The following is a 27873-nucleotide window of genomic DNA, read 5'->3' on the forward strand; positions in this document are numbered from 1 at the left end:
CCTCTCTTTAGGGCATGAGCAAGCATAACATTTATGTAGTCCATTTGTAAACTAACATCTAATCAACATTAGATTATTTTCTAGATATTTTAAAATTAGAATGCACTTGGTAGAAAAGGGGCAAATACTAAGTTTAGAGGCTCTCAAGAGAGAGAACTGCAAAACATTACTAACTTTGACAGTTAAGTCATTCCTGATGAAGTATGTTAAGTAATGCCCAGGACCAAGCTAGATCATGTTGAGTGAACAAAAAGGAGTAAAAATGAAGAACTGGAGGCAATTTTAGGAAGGACAATCAAGGAAGACTGGTGGTGTGTGTGTATGTATGTATGTGTATGGATGGATGGATGGATGGAGACGTGACAGCACTTTTATAGGCAAAAGGAAAAGAATCAGTGGAAAGAATACCCAGAACAATAGCTGAACAACTTGGAGAAGTCAGAAGAGTGACTAAAGAAAAGGACTTCTCCACTAGGTTAAAATTCAATAATACTGTTAAATTCAACTCTGTTAAACTCAAGTACCCCGCTATCTTAAATACTGAGTAACTGGGAATGAACGAACTTTGGGAAAGAGGGACTGCCATTGAGGCTACATGGAAGAGATTTTGAAATAAAGGACGACTGTACAGGAAAAATTTCTAGGGTAAATTCTGAGTGAAAGCTGTGAAACTGAATTATCTCTGCCCTCTGTAAAGTTGTAAAAGGCTGGTGCCAATGCAGGTGGCGCTGAGGGTGGTTGCGTACGGAGAATGAGAGGAGGGAGGAAGCTAACTGGGGAAACATGATGACTCATCTCACTTTCCCGACCAGGACCACGAAACTAGGATCCCGAGGAATGATTCAAAGCCAACATGGCCCTTTTCAGCGTCTACCGCTCGGTCGTAGGGAAGGTCTGCATCTGCTCACCTACGGTACAAACAAGTCAGGTGGTTGTTGCACGAGAGCATTTCCCGTGTATCCGGCGACTTACGGTGCTTTGAGAGTCTCAAGCTTAAGAAGGCAAGCGTTATTTTCACGTTTTGCGAAGCGGCTTAAAAAGGGACCTTGAGCTCAGCTGCCGAGCAATGCAAAGCTCTTCCTCTCGGTCCGTGAGGCCGCGGTTTTCTCGCTTCAAATCCAGAGACGCAACGTCCAAACCAATCACCGGGCTCCTGCCCTCTTGGTGCCTTCGCGCTGTCCAATCCAAAGCTGGCTTCGAGTTCCCGCCCCTCGCCTCGTGCCGCGAACCGACGTAAACCCGAGGAACGCGCGGTACGGCAGGATCGGGAGGCTGAGGGTGTGGGCGCTCGCGCATGCGCACTTGTAGCACGACCGAGGCTCCCGTTTACTCTGCGGGCTTTCCCGCTTCTCGGCTCCCGCGGCCGTGGTTGGGGGCTCGGTGAGTAAGGGCGCTGCTTGCTTGGTGTACTCTTGGGCAGCAGGCACGTGACTACTTTTGGCCAGCATTTCTGCGGCCGGGCGGGGAGGACCGTGACGGTTGGGCTGGGTTGGGGGCGCAGGCCTCGGGCTGGGGGCTGTGGGGCGGGCCGCCGCGCTGGGTCAGCTCCTCCACACCCACCCAGCCTGGCCTCTGAGTTGATTCGGATCGGTGAGGTTAATTATGTGCCTGTGTGTCCAAGGCTTTTGCCGGGCCAGACGGTTTAGACTTTGGGGGAGATCACATCCTTGTTTCCTCTCCTTCCACTCGGTGACTTATAACTCTTGAGCGAAGGGCGCTGTCCGTGTTTTGCTCTGGAGTTTTTCCTTGCAAAGTTCTGTGTTGACGCGTGGTGTTTGCTTTTTGTGCCTTTGTTGGACAGTTCTATTTTTCTTTTTGTTTGAAACTCTGACCCAGGAAGTTACATTGTTAACTTGATGCTGCGGGCTCTGCCGATGACACCATTCCTCCTGGTTTGCTTTCTGCTGGGCTGAGTTCACATATCTTGCTAATATCTTACCTGCATTCCTTTCTTGTGATTTCATTGTGAACAGAACGTGAAATGGGGTCATGTTTATTGTCAATCCACTTTTGCTTTGTTCTTCATTTCAGATGTTGTTTAGTGAAATATGAGGCCACTTTTGATGCAGTCGTTTGGAGAACAGCTGTTTATATAACAATAATTCCATTGGTGGTTACCATTTTGAGGTCATTCAACTAGTGTTTGTACTGCTCCAAGATCAACTTTTTCTCCAAATATCACTTCTGTGGGCAACGTTTAAGGTAAGCTTTTAAAAGTAATATACTAAATGCCTAACTCTAAAATATACAGTATCTAATGAGTTTTGGGGAAGTTTGACTAGGTTTTGGGTTGCTGACTTTTACTTTTGAATGTGTTTAATTGTGCACATAGACTTAAACTAGGACCTGCATCTAATAATCTTTTATATGCACAGAATTGTAATTAAGATAGTAATAGGAAACTCGTAAGTGAAATTTAAGGTTGCTGCTTCAAGGAAATAGCAGGAGAAATGGCAGATGACTCCTTAGTTATCTAGTGGAGAAATGGGTCACATTGCATTTCTCCAGCTGATAGAGGAGGAGTAGGTAATGTGATGCGGAGGGGAGCTAGGGAGCTTTCCCGTGAGCTGGTGAGAACAAGTGTGATCCTGTGTGGAAGCAAGGGAGAGGAGGTGCTAGGTTACATCTTGAGGAAGCTTCCCGTGGATTGTGTCACCCTCACACAGAGTCACGCTCTATCGAAGGACTCTGGTGATTAATAGTTACTGTTAGCTTCCTAAGAGGAACTGCCTTAATTACTTTTTTACATTCCTGGTGTCCTATATGATTTGCATTTGATAGTGACTGTTGTATAAATGATTGGTGCAAAATATCTGAGTTTTTTTTTGGAGTTAACCCCTTTAAAATAGAGATAATTGTTGAAGTTTGGTGTATATTTAAGGTGGTCTGTGTGTCTGTGAATGAATGAATAACTTGGTAATTAAAGGCTAGGCTCAGGGAGGCTAGTGAAGAGTTGAGATTAAAATGTGATGTGGGTAGCTGGCGCCGCGGCTCACTAGGCTAATCCTCCACCTAGCGGCGCCGGCACACCGGGTTCTAGTCCCGGTCGGGGTGCCAGATTCTGTCCCAGTTGCCCCTCTTCCAGGCCAGCTCTCTGCTGTGGCCCGGGAAGGCAGTGGAGGATGGCCCAGGTGCTTGGGCCCTGCACCCCATGGGAGACCAGGAGAAGTACCTGGCTCCTGCCATTGGATCAGCGCGGTGCGCCAGCCGCAGCGCGCCTGCCGCGGCGGCCATTGGAGGGTGAACCAATGGCAAAGGAAGACCTTTCTCTCTGTCTCTCTCTCTCACTGTCCACTCTGCCTGTCAAAAAAAAAAAAAAAAAAAAAAAAGTGATGTGGGTCACAGCTCCAGCTATGTGTTTGAAGGTGGAAGCACTAAAGTTTGCTAAGAGAGCAGGAGTGGGATCAGGAGGTCCTGGTAGTCTAGCTTCTGCAGACAGGGAGTAGGGATGACTGTCAAGACTAAAGATAACAGGAAGAGTGAGTGGAGAGGAAGTAACAATCTGTTTTTTTATATTATTTTAATTTAATTTTTTTGAGATTTCAAAGTATTTATTAGACTCAAGGACCTCCAACCAGAGCAGCGTGGAGGGGGGTTTCCAAGAGAGGAAAACCCACCACTTTGGTTTTGTTTGTTGATTTTGCACTGCTGTCTGAGGTGAGGTGCAGCATTCAGGGATAAGAGAGATGTGAGACAGCCGTTTGGAAGTACAGGTCTGGAACAGGACAGAGGTCTGGGGAGTTAGAGCAGGAGAGAAAGAGAGAGAGAGGAAAGAAGAGAGATCTTCCATCTGCTGGTTCATTCTCCATATGGCCTCCACAACCAGGGCTGGGCAAGGTTGAAGCCTGGAGCCAGGAGCTTCATCCGGGTTTCCTATGTGTGTGCAAGGGCCCAAGCACTTTTCCCAGGTACATTAGCAGAGAGCTGGACTGGAAGTGGAGCAGCCAGGACTCCAGTTGTCACCCATATGGGATGCTAGTGCTGCAGTTGGCGACTTAACCTGCAGTGCCAAGGGCTGGCCCCTGGAAAAAATCTCTTCATTTTCTTGTTCAGCCTCAGTTTTCTTCAGAATAGGGACAGTGGCTACCTTACAGATTTGACTCAGGGATTTGAAAAATTGTATGTAAAACATTTAACACATAGGGCAGGCATTTGCTGCAGTGGTTAGGATGCCGCCCGAGATGCCCGCATCCCATATCTGAGTGCCTGGGTTTGAGTTTCATCTCTGCTCCCGAGTCCAGCTTCCTACCAGTGCACACTCTGGGAGGCAGCAGGTAACGGCTCAGTTAGTTGGGTCCTTTCTACCTATATGGGAGGTCTGGATTGAGTTCCAGGCTCTTGGGTTGCTTTGGCCCAGCTCCATTTGTTTTGGCACTTGGGGAGTGAACCAATGGATGAGAGATGAGCTGAAACAACATTTTCAACTGGGATGTAATAACCTGATTTGCATTTTCATTGCTGTGTGGAGGATTAATCATAGGGTGGCAAGAATAGAAGAATGGAGATTTGGTCCAGATGCTTTTCTCTGAGCTCAGCTTGTAATAGTAGACACAGGGAGATGTAGCAGAGACACAGATTTGTTTTGCCTTCTGGAATGGACTTTACCATGTTTTGTTTGGCAGCACTGTTTTTTTTTTTCAAATTTATTTCCAGCTGACATTAGTCCTTCTAGTCCTGTTTTCCAACAGTACTCATAAATATGAATTTCAAAATTGTTTTCACCAAAATAAACTTATCTTTTTTTTTTTTTTTAAAAGGTATATTTATTTGAAAGAGTTACACAGAGAGAGAAAGAGAGGCAGAGAGGGAGAGAGGTCTTCCATCCGCTGGTTCACTCCCCAGTTGGCTGCAACAGCTGGAGCTGTACCAATCTGAAGCCAGGAGCCAGGAGTTTCTTCTGTATGTTCCATGCAAACGCAGGGGCCCGAGGACTTGGGCCATCTTCTGCTGCTTTCCCAGGCCACAGCAGAGAGCTGGATCGGAAGTGGAGCAGCCGGAACTTGAACTGGCACCCATATGGGATGCTGGCACTGCAGGTCGTGGCTTTACCCGCTGTGCCACAGTGCCGGTCCCAAACTTACCTTTTAATTTAATTTTCCATGAAATTTTTGAAGGTTCTTCATATTTACCTCTGAAGGCATTTGAGATTTAAATGTAAATTGCATAGTATAAAGTCTCTGAGGTCAGAATCTTGGGTAACCTCTAATGCAGGAAGAGAATGTCACATGATGTGGCAGTAGTTAACTCCAGAGTGTTCTCCTTGGATACTTGGCTGAGAAAGGAAGGCAAGGAGGTGCAAATGAAAGGTCAGGGCAGGTTGTTCCTCAGCTCCCCTCCTGATAGGGGGAAGCTTTGAACATGTTCATGGTAATCAAGAGAGAATAGCTGGAAATACCAAAGAGGAAATTCCTGAGGATTGGTAGGAGAGGAGGGTGCTCATATGTTAGTGGGTGATGAATTTGCTGTGTATTGACTAGTGTGAAAGCATTCATTCATGCATGCACCAAATGTGTTGAGGATCTGTACTCTGCAAGCATCGCACAGGAATGCAGTGGCAAACTAGCTTGGTGGAGTTTCTTCCCTCATGGAGCTGACATTCTAATGTCGGGGGAAAAAACAGATGAAGAGAAGCATGATAGGGGCCAACATTGTGGCGCAGTAGGTTAGGCCACGGCCTGAGATACTGGCATTCCATGTGAGTTCTGGTTCAAGTCCCAGCTGCCCCACTTCTGATCCAGCTCCCTGCTAATATGCCTGGGAAAGCAGAAGTTGGCCCAGTGCTTGGGCCACTTCCACCAGTGAGGGAGACCCAGATGGAGTTCCAGGCTCCTGGATTTAGCATGGCCCTTCTCTGGCTCTTGTGGCCCTTTGGGAACTGAACCAGTGGATGGGAAATCTCTGTCTCTCCTTCTCTCTCTTTAACTCTGCCTTTTGAATAAATAAATCTTTAGAAAGCTGAATTATGTAGGCTGCCAGGTGGCAGTCAGTACTAAAGAAACAAGAAAGTAGCATAAGGAGGTTGGGAATGCCATGCCCAGCTCTGTAGTGAACATTTGCACAAAGATCTAAAGAAATGTAAGTGCAAGATAACTGGATACCTGGAGCATCAGGGACTCTGCTGATTTCAGAGCAAGGGCAAAGGCCCTGGGGTAGAGACTGTTCCATGTACTTCAGGACAACAGGGAGTTCAGGGTGGCTGGAATAGAGAAGAGTAGTAGGAGACAAGGTCAGAAATTATGTGCTTGTTGGCATAAGGACTGCAGATTATTCTGAATGAGGTAGGAACCAGTGGAGGGAGGATTTGAGCTAAGAAGTGACGGTATTTGACTCATTTTTCAGGGATAACTTTAGTGTAGAGAATAAGGAGGAAGAGTAAAGGTGTGGAGATAGTCGGTATCCAGGCAGGAGGTAGTGTTGGCTTGACCAAGTGACTACAGTGGCAGTCACGAGGAATAACAATGTGCTAGCTGCATTGTCAGTGTCAGGATTTGCTAAGGTTTTGCTTATGGCTGTGAGAGAACTCAGCAATGACTAATGACTAAGGGTTTTGGCCTAAGCTGGGTGTGGGGAACATCCAGCCTGCAGGCTGTATAAGGTCCATGAAAACATTTTGCTCTGGCCCTGACAAGGCAACTACAGGCAGGACTTGAAATTCAGTAAATCTATATAGCAAGTTAATTTCTTTTTTCAAAGATTAATTTATTTATTTGAGAGGTAGAGATACAGAGAGAGCGAGAGACAGAAAGGTCTTCCACCCGTTGGTTCACTCCCCAGATGGCCGCACGGCCGGAGCTGGGCCTATCTGAAGCCAGGAGCCAGGAGCTTCTTCTGGGTCTCCCATGTGGGTACAGGAGCCCAAGCACTTGGGCCATCTTCTACTGCTTTTCCATATACATTGGCAGAGAGCTGGATCAGAAGTGGAGTAGCCAGAACACGAACCTGCACCCATATGGGATGCCGGTGCCTCAGGCAGTCTTAGCCTACTACACCACAGCGCTGGCGCAGCAAGTTAGTTTTTTTTTGAAGATTTATTTTTTTGAAAGGCAGATATCTATATATCTCTATCTCTATCTCTATCTCTATCTCTATCTCTATATCTCTATATATAGAGAGATCTGCTGTCTGCTTGTTCACTTCCTAAATGGCCACAATGGCCAGCACTGGGCCAAGCTGAAGCTAGGAGCCAGTAGCTTCATCCAGGTCTCTCATGTGGGTGCAGGGGTCCAAAGATTTGGGCCATCTTCCACCGTTTTCCCAGGCTTGTTAGCAGGGAGCTGGATTGGAAAAGGAGCAGCCGGGACTCCAACCAGCACCTATCTGGGATGCCAGAACTGCAGGTGGTAGCTTTGTGGGGAGCAACTCGGACTAGACTAAGTTACTGGAATTAAGACTTATTCTATGCATCTGCTCTCCCACAATATGGCGCTGGGAGAGGAGGAAACAGCTTCTACACAACTGCCTCTCACCAACTTGACAAGCTGCAGGAGCTGCTCCTGATAGGAGGAGAGCAGCGTACTCGGCGTGTGGGTAGCAGAGTTGGGATTGGTGGAAGAGGACTATAAAGGAGGAGAGAGACAACATGCACCAGGAACATCTGAGGGAACACCTGTGCAGCCCCCGAGAGAGCCGGCCGGTGGTGTGCTGCTCCCCCGCGGAAGTGGGGAAAGTGGCTAGGGGGAACCGCCCTTCCACGGAGGTGGAAGGGACGGTAGCCAACCCGGGAAGAACCAGCAGCAAACCCGGGGAGGGCCGAGCAGACGAAAGAACAGCGCAGGGTCCTGTGTCGTTCCTCCACAAAGACGGGGAGCGACAAGCTTAACCTTCTATGCCACAGTGCCAGCCCCTGCAGGCTAATTTTTAAGTGGATAATTTTGTGTAGCTTGTGAATAATTTTTTTTTTTATTTGACAGAGTTATAGACCGTGAGAAAGACAGAGAGAAAGGTCTTCCTTCCATTGGTTCACCCCCCAAATGGCTGCTATTGCTGGCGCTGTGCCCATCTGAAGCCAGGAGCCAGGTGCTTCTTCCTGGTCTCCTATATGGGTGCAGGGGTCCAAGCACTTGGGCCATCCTCCACTGCCCTCCTGGGCCACAGCAGAGAGCTGGACTGGAAGAGGAGCAACTGTGACTAGAACCTGGCGCCCATATGGGATGCCGGTGCCACATGCAGAGGATTAACCAAGTGAGCCACGGTGCCGGCTGTGAATGATCTTAATATCCAAATGGCCCTTGGCAGAAAAATGGTTCCCCACCCTGGCCAAAGCTACTAGGAACTGGGGTTGTCATTTTCCCTGGTGGTATGACTAAAGGGCAGACTTTTCCTGAGGTTGAGAGAGAAGTGGAATTAACATTTAAGTTTTAGATGTATTTACCAATACTCTAAGGAAGGCTTTTCACATTTGGCTCCAGTCTATCACTATACTTTCATTTGCCATGTTATTTTGTACATCATTGCTGTCGCTTCCCTACTCGCGGAGGAACGACACCGGACGCTGTTTTCTTTCCCTGCTCCTTCCCGGATTTGCTGCTGCTTCCCCGCCTCCGCGGAGGAGCGGCACCAACGAGCTCTCTGACCGACTCTCTCAGGGGGCCCCCACATGTTGTCTCTCTCCCTCTTTTATAGTCCTCTCCCACCAATCCGTGCTCTGCTGCCCATGTGCTGAGCACGCTGCTTTCTTCCAAACAGGGGTTGGGTCAGGAATCAGCTAATTAACGAAGCAGCTGTGTGTAAGATTTGTTTACTCTCTCTCAGCGCCATATGGTGGGAGATCAGAGGCATAGAGTTAGTTTTAGTCCACAGTCTCAGTACTTATTTGTCTCCCGGGTGCCCCGCCATGTTGTGGGAGACGGACCCTGCTCCCCACAATTGCCAAATCTGTAGTATTTGCTGCTGCCACTTAGCACTTAGAGTGGATTTTTGGGTCACACTTGGGTTTGAACTTAATTGTATAATCTTAGGGAGACTTAGCTAATTTAGTCTCTTGAGTTTGTGTTTATATATATATATATATATATTTTTTTTTTTTTTGACAGGCAGAGTGGACAGTGAGAGAGAGAGAGAGAGAAGGTCTTCCTTTGCTGTTGGTTCACCCTCCAATGGCCGCCGCGGCTGGCGCGCTGCGGCCGGCACACCGCGCTGATCTGATGGCAGGAGCCAGGTGCTTCTCCTGGTCTCCCATGGGGTGCAGGGCCCAAGCACCTGGGCCATCCTCCACTGCCTTCCCGGGCCACAGCAGAGAGCTGGCCTGGAAGAGGGGCAACCGGGACAGAATCCGGCGCCCCAACCGGGACTAGAACCCGGTGTGCCGGTGCCGCAAGGCGGAGGATTAGTCTAGTGAGCCATGGCGCCGGCCTATATTTGTTTTTATAGATGTGTTTATTTATTTAAAATGCAGAGTTAAAGAGAGAGGGAGAGAGATCTTCCATCCACTGGTTCACTCCCTGCATAGCTGCAATGGCCACGTCTGGCAAGGCCAAAGTCAGGAACCAGGAGCTTCCTCCAGGTCTCCTTTGTGGATACAGCGGCCCAATCACTTGGGTTGTCCTCTGCTGCTTTCCCAGTGCCTATAGTAAGCTGTGGCTGCAGTGGCTCAAGCTACCATGCTACAATGCTAGCCCTCGTGTTACATTTGTAAATGAAATAATACCTATAATATATGGCTTTCTTTGGATCCAGTGAGTTAAGATAGTAGAAAGGTAGTGAATTTGAATCTTCTTCCCCCTTTGCTCATGTTTATTTTTCATCCTAAAAATGCCATCATACATACTCTGCCTGTAAAAGTTTTGCTCATTCTTTAAGATACAGTGCCCATATCTTTTCACTTTTAGAGCTTTTTCTGACTTAATTTACTTTTCTCTTTGTCATCCCTCTCATTATTTTCTTCACTGAATTCTACACAGTGCTTATATGATAGGCATTCTGAAAGTTTTTTGAGACTGAGTAGTGGCATCTCTTAGTATTGTGTTGTAGGTCAGGTTAAACTGAGAGGCCGTGTGGGCTTATAGATTCTTTTTTTGGTTTGTGTGCCACTTTTTCCATTTTTTTTTTTTTAACTCTGAAGTGTTATTTTATTTTTTTAAGATTTTATTTATTTATTTGAAAGGTAGAATTAGACAGTGAGAGGCAGAGAGAGAGAAAAGGTCTTCCTTCCACTGGTTCACTCCCCAAATGGCCACAATGGCTGGAGCTGTGCTGATCCGAAGCCAGGAAGCCAGGAGCCTCCACTGGGTCTCCCATGTGGGTGCAGGGGCCCAAGCACCTGGGTCATCCTCTACTGCCTTCCCAGACCATAGCAGAAAGCTGGATAGAAGAAGAGCAGCCGGGACTAGAACCAGTGCCCATATAGGATGCTGGCACCATAGGTAGAGAAATTAACCTACTGTACCACAGTGCCAGCCACGACTTTTTCCATTCTTGCCATGTCTGTGTGCCAACTAAACTTCATTGAACTGGAATTTTTCTTTGAGTGGACTCACTTTTAAAACTATGTACTTGTCCTAATAATCTCTGAGATTAGGGGCTAGATTTTGCTAGTTCTACTTTTTTCTCTCCTGTGCTGGAAGAGTATGTAACTGTCAAATATTTCAGTACACCCTGAAATGATCTGGATATCCTCCCAGGAGTTTGCCTTTTTCTTTCTTTACTGGGTAAAGTGGTAATTGATATTCCTTGGTATACCAAGCCAAGGATAAGTTACATTTTATGGTATTTCATTATTATGTTAATTTTAGTTTAATGTTTGATGTTTATATTCTCAGCTGTAAAGTAGCAAAGTATTATGAGAATTACTTTATCTAATGCCAGTTGTATCCCCTCTTAGTGATATTCTAAGATTATTTTTTTTCTCAAGATTATCAGTTTTCTAAGACTGTAAGACTTGTAACTTAATCGTTTGGAAAACTTTTATAGCAGTGTTTAATTTGTCAATATACTTTCGTTACAGTGAGATGGAAGATTTTCGAGGCATAGCAGAAGAGTCATTTCCAAGTTTTTTAACCAACTCATTGCTTGGTAATAGTGGAATTTTGGAAAATGTCACACTTTCTTCAAATCTTGGCTTGCCCGTTGCTGTTTCCACACTTGCTAGAAATAGACCCAGCACTGATAACAGGTAAGATTTGTTTGAACAGAATATTTTCAGGTTAAAAAAGTAAAACCTATACAGACTGTAAAGTTTCTTAGTCAAATAAGCTTCATCTATTATCTGAGAGGAAGATGGCCAAATGTATAAAAATGATTATAGAAAAAGGTGGAGCTTATTCTTTCTCATTCCATTGTCTTATCAATGGATGTGTTGGCTGAGTTTGGAATTTGAACACCAGTGACCTTTTTTTGGTCTACTAATTGTTTTTTCTGTCTGTGGTGTTTTGGAATTGTATTAGTTCAGATTTACTAGTGGTTAGAAATATACCAGTTTGTGCTGGTAAAGTTCAAGAGGAAAATTAATCATGAGGTACAGCAATATCTTAGGAAAATCAAGGGCAGGATTGTGGAGCTGCGTCACAGGAAGGGATTGGAGTTGGGATCTGGGAAGCATGAGGACCTGGGTTTCTGTCTTCTCACTCCGCTTGTTGTGTCCGGTATGAGACCCTTCCCAAAACAGTTCACAAAAGGCAGGCTGGATGCAATAGCAAGAGGATTTTATTTCCAGCTAGCTGGGGCTCTTACCGCACATATGATGCAGTGCAGTGCTGAGGCGAGAAGCCCCGTCGCTTCCCCTCCCAGCATTTTATGCACTCGAGTAAAAGTACATACGTCACTACACACGCAGGCGAGTTCCTTATTCCTTATATGGCAATTACCTAAATTTATGCATTTTATTGGTGCATTTGAGCAACTTAGGGGCTAGGCATCACACAGGAAGGCGGAAAAATCTAAATTTCAGGGATAATTTCACTCCCGTACCCTTAGGCCTATCTTTTCTGGCTTAAAATAAGGCCTGTCATGGAGAACAGCGGTTCTCGTAACAAGTCCTAAAAGCTCCTAAGACCAGAATTTAGCTTGACTTTAATATGTTGCCCGATATTTTATATCATTTAATCTTAATATATTATACATTAAGTCTTAATTCCAAATGTATTTAATCTAAGTTAATTTAGGGTTTGAATTAATTACTTATAATTGAACTCCACACACTCTTTCAATATGCTTGTTTTATCTGCTTTTCTGTTCCATAGTGCACTGTGTGGCAACACAGACTCTGAAAAGATAACTTTGAATGTACATTTCTGGTTATACAAGGAGACTAAAGAACTGTCTCTTGGGGTCCAGTGTTGTGGTGCAGTGGGGAAGGCTGCTACCTTATGTGAGTGCCGGTATGTGTCCTGGCTGCTGCTCTTTGATCTAGCTCCCTGCTGATGGTCTGGGAAAACCAGCAGAGGATGGCCCAAGTGCTTGGACCCCTGCCACCTATGTGGGAGAGCTGGATGAAGCTCCTGACTTCAGCCTGGTTCAACCCTCGCCATTGTGGCCACATGGGGAGTGAACCAGTAGATGGAACATCTCTCCCTCTCCCTCTCCCTCTCCCTCTCCCTCTCCCTCTCCCTCTCCCTCTCCCTCTCCCTCTCCCTCTCCCTCTCTCTCCTTCCCTCTGTCTCTGTCTCTCTCTCTATCTGTATCTCTAGTTCTCAAATAAATACATTATTCTTAAAAAACAAACCTGACTCTTAAAATCTTGAGTTATTGGTCCAGCTTGGGTTAGACACCCATCCTAAATGTAGTCAACTGTGGTGAGGGTTTGGGTTCATTTGGTATGTTTAGAGCATGATCTCTGTTGCTAACTCCTGAGTTTACTCTTTACTGGACTTGCATGGCTACCTGTTTCTTCCAGCCTTCAGTCTGTCATATTCTTCAGGAGTAGCTTGGTTTTACTCTGATAATAACTTTCATTTCCTAAAGTTAAGTTCCTTGTTCTAGGCAACTTATACCAGCTTTTGTTTTGTTTTGTTTCAAGATTTTATTTATTTATTTCAAAGTCAGGAGTTACACAGCAGAGAGAGGAGAGACAGAGAGAGAGAGGTCTTCCATCTGATGGTTCGCTCCCCAATTGGCCACAACAGCCGGATCCGTGCTGATCTGAAGCCAGGAGCCAGGAGCTTCCTCTGGGTCTCCCACGCGGGTGCAGGGGCCCAAGGACTTGGGCCATCTTCTATTGCTTTCCCAGGCCATAGCAGAGAGCTGGATCGGAAATGGAACAGCTGGGTCTCGAACTGGCATCCATATGGGTTGCCGGCACTTCAGGCCAGGACATTAATCCACTGTGCCACAGCACTGGCCCCTGAAAGGTCTTTACCCTTAAGATTTCTGTGTTGCTGAACATGGATGAACACCTCACTGCTAGTCACAGGTCTGAGCTTTGCACTGAGGATGGTGATGTTGAGAAGTGAGCTCCATTGTCTTTACCCTCTGGTGGTTGTTTCTACAGTTTATAGCTGTATGTCTTGGTGAATCTTAAATGTATGCAATTTAATTCTCAATAATTAAAATTTTTTTAGGTATCCTGATGTCCAGGCATCTTATTTAATCGAAAGGGGGTATTCAGTTCCAACTGAATCATCTCCCAGTTGCCAGAGTGATATTGAACTGAGAGAGAGGTTACATCTTAGCTTCCCAGATGAAGAGTAAGTATATCTTTTTATTTATTGAGCTTTTTAAAAAATTAAAAAAATATATTTATTTTATTTATTTGAAAGAGTTACAGAGAGAGACAGAGGGAGAGGTCTTCCATCTGCTGGTTCACTTTCCAAATGGCCACAATGGCCTGAGATGAGCTGATTGGAAGCCACGAGCTTCTTCTGGGTCTCCCATGCAGATGCAGGGGCCCAAGGACTTAGATCATCTTCCGCTGCTTTCCCAGGTGCATTAACAGAGAGCTGGATTGGAAGTGGAACAGCCGGGACTAGAACCATTGCCCATATGGGATGCCAGCGCTGTAGACTGGAACTTTAACCTGCTGTGCCACAGTGCTGACCCCTATTGCCGTATTTTATTTATATATATATATGTGTGTGTATATATATATATTTTAAAGTTTTTTATTTATTTATTTGAGAGTTAGAGAGGCAGGGGAGGTAGAGGGAAGGGGAGAGTGGAGCGGGGGCAGAGAGAGAGAGAATATATGAATCTTACATCCTCTGCTTTTCTACCCAGTTGTCTACAAGAGCTGGGACTGGCCCAGGCTTAAGCCAGAAGTCTAGGACTCAAGCTGAGTCTCCCACATGGGTGTCAGCAATCCACGTACTTGAGTTGTCATCCGCTGCCTATCTGAGTATGCATTAGCAAGAAGCTGGAATTGGGGCAGAGCTGAGACTCAAACTCAGGCACTCCAATAAAGAATACAGGCATCCTAAGTGAAGTCTTAAGTGCTGTGCCCAATTCCTGCCCCTCACTCTTTTTTTAATGGCTAAATAATGTTCTATTGTGTATAGAACATTCATTTGTCAATGGACACCTTGGTTGATTCCACATTGAGGCTATTGTAATAGTGCTATAATAAACAAGAGAGAGCTGATAACTTTTTGATACCCTCACGTTCATTTTTTGAAAATATTTATTTGAGAGGCAGCGTTACAGAGAGATAGGGAGAGAAACAGAGAGAGAGAGAGAGAGATCTACAGTCTTCTAGTTCACATGGCCGCAGTGGCCAGAGCTCGAGCTTCCTCTGGGTTCCTCATGTGGCAGCAGGGGCCCAAGCACTTGTGGTGTTCTCCGATGCTTTCCCAGGCCATCAGCAGGGAGCTGAATCAGAAGTGCAGCAGCCGAGACATGAACCAGTGCCCATATAGGATCCCAGCGCTGCAGCTGGAGGCTCAACCGATGACGCCACAATGCTGGCCCTCATGTTCATTCTTTTTTTTTTTTTTTTTTTTTTTTTGACAGGCAGAGTGGACAGTGAGAGAGAAAGTGACAGAGAGAAAGGTCTTCCTTTACCGTTGGTTCACCCTCCAATGGCTGCTACGGCTGGTGTGCTGCAGCTGGCGCATCGCGCTGATACGAAGCCAGGAGCCAGGTGCTTCTCCTGGTCTCTCATGGGGTGCAGGGCCCAAGGACTTGGGCCATCCTCCACTGCACTCCCTGGCCACAGCAGAGAACTGGCCTGGAAGAGGGGCAACTGGGACAGAATCCGGTGCCCTGACCGGGACTAGAACCCGGTGTGCCGGCACTGCAGGCGGAGGATTAGCCTAGTGAGCTGCGGCGCCAGCCTGTTCATTCTTAAGACAGGGAATATTGCCCTATTTTAAAAGCCAGTCTTCGTTTTATGGAAAATGAAATTGTGATGTGACTCTGATTAATTCTTAGAATATTTAAGAGTTTTTTAAAATGTATTTTTCTCAGAGATTTATTTATCTTAAAGGCAGAGTTGGATTGGGTGGAGAAAGATATTGCATCTACTGGTTCACTTCCCAAATAGCTGCAACAGTTAGGGCTGGGTCAGGCTGACGCCTCCTACGTGGGTGGCAGAGGCCTAAGTACTTGAGCTTATGTACTTATGCTGCTTTCCCAGGTGCATTAGAAAGGAGCTGAATCAGAAGTAGAGCAGCTGGGACTCAGACTAGTGCTCCTATATAGGATGCCATTGTTTCAGGCAGTGGCTTAACTCACCACAATGCTAGCCTCATTTTTATGTATTTTAATCATAGTTTTGTTATTTCAAAACATTTTTAAAAAATATTTATTTATTTGAAAGGCAGAGTTACAGAGAGGCAGAGGCAGAGAGAAAGAGAGGTCTTCATCTGCTGGTCCACTCCCCAGAAGGTCACAACAGCCAGAACTGGGCTGATCCGAAGCCAAGAGCCAGGAGCCAGGAGCTTCTTCCAGGTTGGCCACGCAGGTGTAGAGGCCCAAGCACTTGGGCCATCTTCTACTGCTTTCTCAGGCCAAAGCAGGGAGCTAGATTGGAAGTGGAGCAGCCGGGAATTGAACCAGTGCCCATATTGGATGTCAGCACTGCAGGCGGCAGCTTTACTCACTACGCCACAGCGCCAGCCCCCTGTATCTTTTTTTTAAAGATTTATTTATGATTTGAAAGAGTTATAGAGAGAGAGGGAGAGACACACAGAGAGAAATCTTCCCATCTGCTGGTTTGCTTCCGAAATGTCCTCAATGGCTGTGATTGGGCCAAGCCAAAATCAGGAGCATGGAGCTTTATCTGGGTTTTCCACATGGGTGCAGCAGCCCATGTGCTTGGGCTGTTTCCGCTGGTTTCCCAGGCGTATTACCAGGGAGCTGGATTGGAAGGGAAGTAATTGGGGCTCCAATTGACATTCACCTGGGATGCCAGCATTGCTAACCCACTGTACTGCAATGCTCACCCTTGTTTCGTTTCGTTTCGTTTCTTTTTCTTTTCGTTTCTTTTTCTTTTCCTTTTCCCTTTCCCTTTCCCTTTCCCTTTCCCTTTCCCTTTCCCTTTCCCCTTTCCTTTCCTTTCCTTTTCTTTCTTTTTCCTAAAAATATTTATCCATTTGAAAGAGTTACGCAGAAATAGAGAGAGATATCCATCTTTCATCTACTGGTTCACTCCACAGATGGCTGCAATGGCCAGCACTGTGCCTAGTCTGAAGCCAGGAACCAAGAGTTTCATCTGGGTCTCCCACATGAGTGGCAGGGATTCAAGTACTTGGACCATTGGACCATCTCTTCTATTTTTCCCAGGCTGTTAGCAGGGAGCTGGATTGGAAGTGGAGCAGCTGGGACTGGAATCAGTATGCTCCTGTCGCTCCCCGTCTTCGTGGAGGAACGACACAGGACCCTGCGCTATTCTTTCGTCTGCTTGGCCCTCCCCGGGTTTGCTGCTGGTTCTTCCTGGGTTGGCTACCGTCCCTTCCACCTCCGTGGAAGGGCGGTTCCCCCTGGCCACTTTCCCCACTTCCGCGGGGGAGTGGCACCGTCGGCCGGCTCTCTCGGGGGCTGCACAGGTGTTCCTTCAGATAGATGTTCCCCTTAGATGTTCCTGGTGCATGTTGTCTCTCTCCTCCTTTATAGTCCTCTTCCGCCAATCCCAACTCGGCTGCCCACACGCCGAGTACGCTGCTCTCCTCCAATCAGGAGCAGGATCAGCTCCTGGAGGTCATCACTCAAGTTGGCAAGAGGCAGCTGCGTAGAAGCTGTTTTCTCCTCTCCCAGCGCCATATTGTGGGAGAGCAGATGCATAGAATAAGTCTTAATTCCAGTAACTTAGTCTAGTCCGGGTTGCTCCCCACATGCTCCCAGGTAGTGGCTTAACCTGCTGCGCAACAATGCTGGGCATCCACCCCTATGTGGTTCTAAAAGTAATGTAAACTCTCTGGGGAAAAAAAAAAAGGAGCATGCCTTTTGCCTTACACCTGTGTCCCACATTGAAGTGCCTAGGTTAAATTCTTGTCTCTGGCTCCTGACACCAGCTTCTTTCTGATGTAGATCCTGAGAGGCAGCAGTGATGGTTTAAGTAATTGGGTCCTTATTAGTCATGGAAAAGACATGGATTATGTCCTAGCCATAGTTGTTGCAGTCCTTTAGGAAGTAATGTATGGGAGTTCTGTCTGTCTCTCTGTCTCTCAAAAATAAAAGAATTTAAAAAATGTTTTTAATAAAGACAAAAGTCGAGAATAGAATAATTATTAGGAAGGGGCCAGCATTGTAGTGCAAGGGTTAAGTCACTGTCTGCAACACCGGATCCCATATAGGAGATTTTGTTAGAGTTCTAGATGCTCTGCTTCTGATCTAGCATCCTGCCAACAGACCTGTGAAGGTCACCTACATGGGAGACCCTGATAGAGTTCCTGGCTTTGGCCTGACACAGCCCTGTCAACAGCCATTTGGGGAGTGAACCCGTGGATGGAAGATCTCTCTCTTTCTGTCTCTCCCTCTCTCTTTCTAACTCTGCCTTTCAAAGACATAAAATAATCTTTAAAAAAAAATCATTAGGAAGATGATAAAGGTCTGTAACCGCACTGACCACAGAATAGCCGTTGACTACATTTTCATCTATAGTCCTCTAGGCTGAATACATACTTGAGTATAATGCAAAATGATGAAACTGTATATTATTGAAAAGAGTTACTGAAAGAGGAGGAGAGACAGAGAGAGATCTTTCATCTACTGGTTCACTGCCCAAGTGGTCACAATGGCCAGGGCTGAGCCAGACTGAAGCCAGGATCTTCATCTGTGTCTCCCCTGTGGGTGGCAGGATCCAGTGCACTTGGGTCATCTTTCACTGCTTTTCCCAGGCCATTAGCAAGAAGCTGGATTGGTTGCGGAGCAGCTGGGACAAGAACTCGCACTCATAAGGGATGCTGGCATTGCAAGTGGTGCTTTATCCACTGTGCCACAATGCTGGCCTTAGTATAACTTTAAAAAAATGTGTTTGTGGTTGGCATTGTGGTATAATGGATAAAGCTGCTCCCTGCAGCACCGGCATCAAGCATGGGGACTGGTTCAAGTCCTGGCTGCTCTGTTTCTGATCCAGCTCCCTGTTAAGGTGCCTGAGAAAGCAGCAAGCATGGGAGGCCCAGGTACTTGGGCCCCTGCCACCCGTGTGGCAGACCCTATGAAGCTCTTGGCTCCTGGCTTTGGTCTGGCTATTGCAACCATTTGTGGAGTGAACCAGTGGATGGAAGACCTTTCTCTCCCCTCTCTTTCAAGTAAATAAATAAATCTTTTTAAAAAATTAGTATGTTGTGTTCTTTCAATTACAATTAATATAAATATCATAATGTTAATGCCTCTATATTCCTTGGCAATTAGATTATTGCAGTTTTATTATTACAAATGTAATAACTTGTTTATACATATGCATTTATACATAGATTTTGCACACAAGTATATTATTTTGTTAAGATAAATTTAGGGTTTAGTGCAGGTTAAGCTGCTGTCTGTAATGCTGGTATCCAGTATGGGTGCTCCTTTGAGTCCTGGCTGCTCCACTTTAGATTCAGCTCCCTGCTAATTGCCTGGGAGAGCAGCAGAAGATAGTCCAAGTGCTTGAGCCCTTGCTGCACACATGTGGGAGACCCAGATGAAGCTCCTGGCTCCTGGCTTCAGCCTTGTCCAATCCTGGCCATTGTGGCCATTTAGGGAGTGAACCAGCAAATGGAAGATCTTTCCCTCTCTCTCTCTGTAATTCTGACTTTCAAATAAATAAATAAATCTTAAAAAAAAAAAAACAAAAAAGAGCTGATGCCAACTAGGAATATCCAGTATGGATACAAGCTGGGTTTCTGGAATAAAATTACTGTAATTAGCATACCTATTTGCATCATACATCTGACACTTCCATAATTTCCAAATAGGGCATGGAAATGGGTGGTACTCAATCTCTGTCCCAAATTTCATCACCATTTGAATATTTGATTAGGCACTTCCCCAGACAACACCCCCATGCCTCCAGATCCTATAAAAGAATGGCCCAGGGGCCAGCATTGTGGCAGAGCAGTTAAGCTGCTGCTACCTGCAATGGCCGGAATCCCAAATGGGTGCAAGTAAGGGGAAAAAAAAGGTAAATTCATAGGATTTAAGTTATTGAGTTAAACATATTTCATTTGGAACATCATTGCAAATTAACACATTATATTTAGGAAACTGGTACCAGTTTACTCCCACTGGATGTGTATTAGAATGCCTATTTCTGGTTGGTGCAGCAGCTCACTAGGCTAATCCTCCACCTGTGGTGCCGGCACCCCAGGTTCTAGTCCCGGGCGGGGTGCCGGATTCTGTCCTAGTTGCCCCTCTTCCTGTCCAGCTCTCTGCTGTGGCCCGGGAGTGCAGTAGAGGATGGCCCAGGTGCTTGGGTCATGCACTCGCATGGGAGACCAGGAAAAGCACCTGGCTCCTGCCATCGGATCAGCACGGTGCACCGGCTGCAGCGGCCATTGGAGGGTGAACCAACGGTAAAAGGAAGACCTTTCTCTGTCTCTTTCTCTCTCACTGTCCACTCTGCCTGTCAAAAAAAAAAAATTAAAAAAAAAAAAAGGAAGAATGTCTATTTCTGTGAGCCCTATCCAACATTTGGTGGTGTTATTTTTAATCCTTGGTTTTAGAGGTAAAAATAATTTATACACATGCATGTATGCATGGAAGAAAATCTGGAAGTCTGTTACTGCAAAAATGTAAATGATGGTTACTTCTTAACTTGTTCTGTGTTTAAATTTGTATCTGAGAGTCAGGTTTGGCTTAGTATTAAGCCACTGATTGAGATGTCCTCATTCCATATTAGAATGCTTGAGTTTGAGTTTTGGCACATTCCTGATACCAGCTTCCTGCTATTTTGTACCCTGGTAAATAGCAATTGATGGCTCACATAACTGGATTACTGCCATCAACTTGGGAAATCTAGATCTAGTTCCTGGCTTCCAGTGCCAGTTGGGCCTAGCCCTGGTGATTGTGGTTATTTGGGGAGTGAACCAATGGATGGGAGCTGTGTCTGTGTCTCTCTCTCAAAAAGAAAAAATACATAAATAAAAATTAAAAAAATTCTCCTATTTGAGTTGTTATGAGAGTGGACATAATTTAATGTCTAATTCATTACTTATATTTCTGTTGTGAATTGCCTCTTTCTTTCTGTATATTAAAGATGTTAGCCTGTTGTATACTCATCATTCAGTGTGTATTTTTGAGTGAATGCCTGCTATGTGCCAAGCATTTTTCCAAATCCTTAGAAGATAACAGTGAACAAAACAGTTGTTAAGCAAAAGGCATTAAAAAATTCCAATTTTATAGTATATTAGATGGGAAAGGTATTAGAAAATAAACATGATAAAGAAGAGTTATTAGGTGGGCCAAAATGATGATAAAGAAGAGATTTATTCAGCTGTGTCAAATAATGTGTTGACTGAAAATAGGCCGTTTAGGGTAACATAGAAAGGTCATTAATAACCTGACTAAAATAGTGTGATGGAAGTAGGGAGAGACACAACAGCACACTTAGAGTTTACGAGAGAATAGTGAGTTAATATTAGAGGCAGACTAGACAATTCCTGGAGTTTTGCTACAAAGAGAAATGGGCTTGTAATAGCTTTTGAATGAAGTGAACCAAAAGAAGTTTTACCTTTTTTGTGGAAGAGAAGTTGCCACATGTTTGCAGGCTGATAGGAACGATCTCCTGGGAAGAGAAAAGAATTGCTGGATCAATGTCTGCATAAACAAGAGAGGACAGGTTCTAGGGTGCAGTGGGGAGAATAGTTTACATGGGCAGGACCATGGACAACTCCTGAGTCTGAGTAGGTGGTAGGTATGTGTAGTGGTTAGAATCTGCAAGATGAGCCGGCGCCGTGGCTCAATAGGCTAATCCTCCACCTTGCGGCGCCGGCACACCGGGTTCTAGTCCCGGTTGGGGCGCCGGATTCTGTCCCGGTTGCCCCTCTTCCAGGCCAGCTCTCTGCTGTGGCCAGGGAGTGCAGTGGAGGATGGCCCAGGTGCTTGGGCCCTGCACCCCATGGGAGACCAGGAAAAGCACCTGGCTCCTGGCTCCTGCCAGGATCAGCGCGGTGCGCCGGCTGCAGCGGCGGCCATTGGAGAGTGAACCAACGGCAAAAGGAAGACCTTTCTCTCTCTGTCTCTCTCTCACTGTCCACTCTGCCTGTCAAAAAAAAAAAAAAAAAAAAAAAAGAATCTGCAAGATGCCCTTTTCAGTTAAAATAGGCTCAGTCATATGAGTGTGTGGAAAAAGTGAATGGATAGGAAATATTAGGAATGCCGAACAGCTCAGCTTGAGGATTATGTCATGCATTTAGTGTGAGGCTGTTCAATGTGGTTGTGGTATTTTAGCCAATCAGTGAGTTGTGGGTATGTAGATGATGAGTAGGTAAGAAGTTGAATTTAAAGAGGATTGTAGTTTTTTCTTATAATACTTAAAGCGTAAAGTCCTCCCCCTTCCCCCCTTCCCTTTGCTATTTGAGACGCAGAGAGGTAGGTGGAGAGAGATCTTTTGTCCACTGTTTTAATCGCCAAATGCCTACAACAGGCAGGACTGGGCCAAGTTAAGACAGGAGCCTGGAATTCAGTCCAGGTCTCCCATATGGGTTTCAGGCGCCCAACATGTGGGCCATCATCTGCTGAACTCCTAGGATTCATTAGCTGGAAGTTGGATCTGATGGGGAGTAACTGGGATTCAAACTGGTGCTCTGATACGGGATGTCAGTACCCTAAGTGGTGGCTTATCCTCCTGTGCCACACAGCCTACCCCTCACTTTTAAATTCTGTGCTTAAGTGTTAATTCCATGAGTGCACCTTTGGTTTAAGCTAGTGGTTTTTTATGTACTATGGCCCCAATAAAGAGATGCAGAAACTGGGAAATAAATTGTATTCTTAGTTAGGGTTAGAGAGGTGCCTCAGGCTCAGAGAGTTGGGGTTTGGGAAATGTGGAAGTGCTGTTTTCTTTCCATTCATTCTGGCTGGAGTTAAACCTGGCCCTAGGTATCAGTTTGTGAAATGATGGGTTCGTTGCATTTGGAGGCTTTTCCCAACAGTCACATCCCTACTCCTTGGCTGTGGTAAGCCACTCTAAACCCAAGAGCTTACAATAGATTGGGAGAAAAATTGCTTTTAAGGAAATGTATTTCTTTTATGTGTTTATTGATTTTCAAAGAATTATTTAATTATTTGAAAGGCTGAGTGACAAAGAGATCATCCAGCTGCTGGTTTACTCCCCAAATGGCTGCAACCGCCAGCTCTGGACCAGGCTGAAGCTAGGAGCCAGGAATTTCATCTGAATCTCCCACATGGGTGGCAGGGACTCAGGTACTTGGACCGTCTTCCACTGCCTTCTCAGGTGCTTTAGCAGGAAGCTGGATTAGAGTGGAGCAGCAGGACTTGAACCGTCATTCTAATTTGGGATGCTTGCATCTCTAGTGACAGCTTAACCTGGTATACTACTATGCTGGCCTCTCTTTATTGATTTTTTTTTTTTTTTTAACTTGTGAAGCATTAGAGAGAGAGAGCGTGAGAAAGAATATACGAGTTCCTATCTGCTGGTTCACTCCCCATATTCCTGCAGTGGCCAGCATTGGGCTGGACCTGAGCCAGGAACCAGGAGCCAGTTCTGGGTTTCCCACATGGGTGGCAGAAACCTAATGACTTGAGGTACATACTGGACTAACAGGAAGCTATAATCAGGAGCTTGAGCTCAAACTCAAGGAATTTGAAGATCATACTCAAGCATAGCAATGTGGGATTAGGTATCTTAGCTAGCATCTTAACCACTCTCACTAGGCCAAATGCCTGCCCAAAGGAAAAATATTTTCATCTCTATATAAAACAGCATAGGTACTTGCAAAGATTGTAATAACATCAAAGGCAGGGGCAATAATGTAAAATGTTACCAAACTTTATTAATTCAGAGGTATAAGGTATTCTTTGAGTTTGTCTTGTTTTTAGAAAGCTGATGTTTTCAGGATCCTTTTTTGGAAAAGAAATAAGAACTCACTACTTGGGAGGCAGAGAAGTAATATATTTATTCTTTGCTTTTGGTGGACTATATATCCCTTGACCTAAATTGTTGAGCTTCCCAGAATTTGCAACAGTGTCACCAACTGTAATTTCTGGTTGGGCCCAGAAATCTTTTTTCACTGTTTCTATTTTTTTTTTCTTTCTGGGAGAGGAAATACGTAACTGATTAATAGATATCAGGGTGGGTGTTGTACAGTAGATTAATCTGCTGCTTGAGACACCTGCTTCGCTTGTTGGGTGCCTGAGATCAAGTCCCACTGTTGTTTCCGTCTAGCTCTCTGCTCCTTGCATCTGAGGCAGCAGATGATGGCCCATGTACTTGGGTTCCTACCACGCACAGTGGAGATTCAGATGAAGTTCCTGGCCTTGGCCTAGCACAGCTTTACTGTTGTGGGCTGTTGTGAGCAAGCCAGCACATGGAAAATAGGTCTCTTTCTAGCTTTGTTTTTCCCTCTTTACCTTTCAAATAAATACAACTTAAAAATTAGACATTTTATAGATAAACCTGAGGTAATTAATTGTTCTATTCCTGTATATAATAAAGTTCTATCTCTAGGAAAAAGAACTATATGAAAAGTGAGCATTTGTCAAGTGGTCTTATGAAGCAGTCGGCTTTTGAAAGTGATACAACAAGAGCAGCAGAGAACCAACCTAAAACTACAAAATACTTTCAGAGCCAAGATCCTTTTGATTCAGTTTCATCACTTGAACAAGTGCAAGGTACTGAATTGTTAGACATTTATTTCTTAATGTATATATTTAATTTCCTTTTTCATTTCCCCATCTTTGGACTGGTATTTGTGTTGTCATATGGAGAACTGAAAATGTTTTGGCATGAACATAATAATAATACACTCACAGAACTTTTCTAGGAAAAGGTGTCCTGATTTCCTGCTGTCTTAACGGGTTTCAGCCAAAATCTTCTTTCCTTTAGCAACTACGCTCTGGAGGGCCAGAGTATGCTGTTTGGAGCCTATTTCTGTTACACCTTTCATTTTTCCTCATACCCATTAATTTGTATTCTTATAAGAATAATTTTTATTCCTAAACTTATATAGCTAGTGAATTAGAAGTTCTAAAAGAAATTATTGTTTCTAAGAAAATGAAATTGAATGCTTTGGAAATAAAGGTAAGTCATTTGAGAAATTGCTCTCAAATTAGATATGGCCAGGACACTATATACATATGGAGGAAATTGTTAAAAAAAATTACAGGTTTGTGTTGATTCCTTTGAAGTACTGTACACTCTCTTTCTTCAAGGAAATCAAATCTGGAAATTGAAAACTATATGTTCCAGGCTTAGATATAGCAATGGTTTCATGTAACTCCAAACTGTAGTTCAGTACTTAGAAGATCTTGCTCGATCATCGGCTATAATATTGCTAAATGAATGCACATTTGTTTACCTAAAAAAATTGCTACAGGATATGTATGTTACCTTTGATGAAAAATACCAACTTTTTTTTTTTTTTTTAAGATTTATTTATTTATTTGAAAGTTAGAGTTACACAGACAGAGGAGAGGCAGAGACAGAGAGAGAGGTCTTCCATTCGCTGGTTCACTCCCCAGTTGGCCACAACGGCCAGAGCTGCGCCAGTCCGAAGCCAGGAGCCAGGAGCTTCTTCCGGGCCTCCCACATGGGTGCAGTGGCCCAAGGACTTGGGCCATCCTCTACTGCTTTCCCAGGCCATAGCAGAGAGCTGGATTGGAAGAGGAGCAGCCGGGACTAGAACCGGCGCCCATATGGGATGCTGGCGCTTCAGGCCAGGGCATTAACCCACTGCGCCACAGTGCCGGCCCCAAAAAATGTCAGCTATTTAAGAAAGTAGAAAGAAGAGTATTAATACCCAAACTCAAAAGCAATAAAAGAGAAAACATTAGATAAATGAGATTTTTATCAAAATTGAAGACATCTGGTTTCTGTGCTTGGCTTAGGAGCCAGTGAGACAGAACTACACTTTGTGGGATTATGTCTGATGCATCTTAGAACCCCGCTTGGGAAGAATGATACAGCAGCTCCAAGGAGATGCAGTTAGTCTTGGGTAGCTAGTTCCCTATGTCCCTGCCAGCAGACCTCTGTGCACTAGGACTTGGGGTCTGGTGAAGAGAGCTCTTTGTTTTGGAAATAGGGTACATCCAAAAAGGGGGCCGTCCCTCATCTGTCAAACAGAGCACATTTGTGGGGAATTTGGTGCTAAACCATTCCTGGAGGACCTGCTTCTGGTTTGGGTTTTGTAGGTAGCAGAGCAGTTCCCTTCCTGTGATCTATTGATAGCCACCAACACAAGCATTTGTGAAAATAACAAAGAAAAAAATCAAAACTTTCGTGTTTCAGATGATATTATTGGAGCTGGTGCTGTGGTGTAGTTGGCAAAGCCACCACCTGCAGTGCCAGCATCCCATATGGGTGCAGGTTTGAGACCCGGCTGCTCCACTTCCAATCCAGCTCTCTGCTATGACCTGGGAAAGCAGTAGAAGGTGGTCCAAGTCCTTGGGCTCCTGCACCTGCATGAGAGATCTGGAAGAAGCTCCTGGCTCCTGGCTTCGGATTGGCACAGCTCCTGCTGTTGCGGCCATCTGCAGAGTGAACCAGAGGATGGAAGACCTCTCTCTCTCTGCCTCTGTCTCTCTGTAACTCTGCTTTTCAAAGAAATAAATAAATCTTTTTTTTAAAGACATTATCAAGAAAGGGAGAAGACAACCCAAAGAATGGGAAAAAATAAAATATAATTAGAAATCATGTATATAAAAATGGACTTATGGTGAAAATATGTAAAGAGTTCTCGTAACTCAACATTAAAAAGACAGATTAGCAAAGAATTTGAATAGACATTTTTCTGTAGAAGTTGTACAGATGGGCAATAACCACATGAAAGGATACTTAATATCATTGGTCATCAGGGAAATGCAATTCAAAACCACAATGAAGTATCATTTAATACCCACTAGGATGACTAATCAAAAAGATGTAAAGCAGTGTTAATGGGGATATGGAGAAATTGAAACCCTCATGCATTGTTGGTGGGAATGTAAAATAAGCGCAGCTACTTGGAAAAGAGTTTGACAGTTTTTCAAAACATTAAACATAGAGTTACTAGCAATTTCACATTTAGGTGTATACCCAAGCGAAAGGAAAACATGTACACAAAACCTTGGACATCAATGTTCATAGCAGCAATATTTGCAGTAGCCAAAAAGTGGAAACATCTCAAGTGTCCAGTTGCTGAATGGATAAACAAAATGTAGTATGTTCTCATGGTGAAATATTCATCTGTGAAAAGGAGCAAAGTGTTGATGCATGCTACAGTATAGATGAATCTGGAAACTGTTATGTTGGGACTTGCATTGTGGCAGAGAGGGCAAAGCTACTGCCTGTGATGGCTGACATCCAATATGGATGCTGGTTTGTATCCTGGCTGTTCCACCCTGTTAATGCACCTGGGAAAGCAGTGGAGGATGGCCCAAGTGATTGGAGCTCTGCCACCCAAGTGGGAGACCAAGTTGAGGCTCGTGACACCTGTCTTTGGCCTGGCTCAGCCATGCCTGTTGTGTCCACTGGGGGAGTGAATCAGTGGATAGAAGACCTTTCTCTCTGTCTCTCTTCCTCTTTCTCTGTAGCTCTGACTTTCACAATAAATAATTTTTTTTTTTTTTGGACAGGCAGAATGGACAGTGAGAGAGAGAGAGAAAGGTCTTCCTTTGCCGTTGGTTCACTCCACAATGGCCGCTGCGGCCAGTGCACCATGCTGATCCGAAGCCAGGAGCCTGGTCTCCCATGCGGGTGCAGGGCCCAAGGACTTGGGCCATCCTCTACTGCACTCCCTGGCCACAGCAGAGAGCTGGACTGGAAGAGGAGCAACCGGGACAGAATCCAGCGTCCTGCCCGGGACTAGAACCTGGGGTGCCAGTGCCGTAGGGGGAGGATTAGCCTAATTGAGCCGCAGCGCCAGCCCCACAATAAATAAATCTTTTTGGGGCTGGCGCTGTGGTGTAGCGGGTAAGGCTGCTGTCTGCAGTGCCGGCATCCCATATGGGCGCCGGTTTGGGACCCGGCTGCTCCACTTCTGATCCAGCTCTCTGCTATGGCCTGGGAAAGCGGTGGAAGATGGCCCAAGTCCTTGGGCCCCTGCACCCACGTGGGAGACCTGGAAGAGGCTCCTGGCTCCTGGCTCTGGATCGGCGCAGCTCCGGCCTTTGCGGCCATTTGGGGACTGAACCAGCGGATGGAAGATTCTCTCTCTCTCTCTGCTTCTCCCTCTCTCTCTGTGTGTAACTATGACTTTCAAGTAAAATAAATAAATCTTTAAAAAATAAAAAAAATACATATTTTTAAAACAAGTTAACGCTAAATGAAAGAATACATATAAAATATCACAAAATAGGGCCAGCATGGTGTAGCAGGTAAAGCAGCTGCCTTTGACCCTGGGATCCCTTATGGGTGTGGATTTGTGTCCC

General features: G+C 45.2%; 1 protein-coding gene across 5 annotated transcripts in view; it reads left to right on the forward strand.

Moving 5' to 3' along the window:
• Positions 1-5: 5 nt before the first annotated feature.
• CEP192 (centrosomal protein 192) overlaps positions 6-27873 on the forward strand; it is a 150440-nt gene continuing 122572 nt past the window's right edge. For 2 of the 5 annotated variants that reach the window (XM_070050531.1, XM_070050532.1), the window contains exons 1-5: positions 1248-1380; positions 2032-2202; positions 10943-11110; positions 13494-13619; positions 23963-24138. In XM_070050531.1, the coding sequence (XP_069906632.1) occupies positions 10947-11110; positions 13494-13619; positions 23963-24138 (466 nt within the window). In that variant the 5' untranslated portion in view covers positions 1248-1380; positions 2032-2202; positions 10943-10946. Of the gene's footprint in view, positions 1381-2031; positions 2203-10942; positions 11111-13493; positions 13620-23962; positions 24139-27873 lie in introns of all 5 variants that reach the window. The other 3 variants (XM_017343984.3, XM_070050534.1, XM_070050533.1) reach the window with 3 other exon arrangements.

The sequence above is a fragment of the Oryctolagus cuniculus genome, chromosome 10 (genome assembly GCF_964237555.1).
Source record: "Oryctolagus cuniculus chromosome 10, mOryCun1.1, whole genome shotgun sequence".
NCBI lineage: Eukaryota > Metazoa > Chordata > Mammalia > Lagomorpha > Leporidae > Oryctolagus > Oryctolagus cuniculus.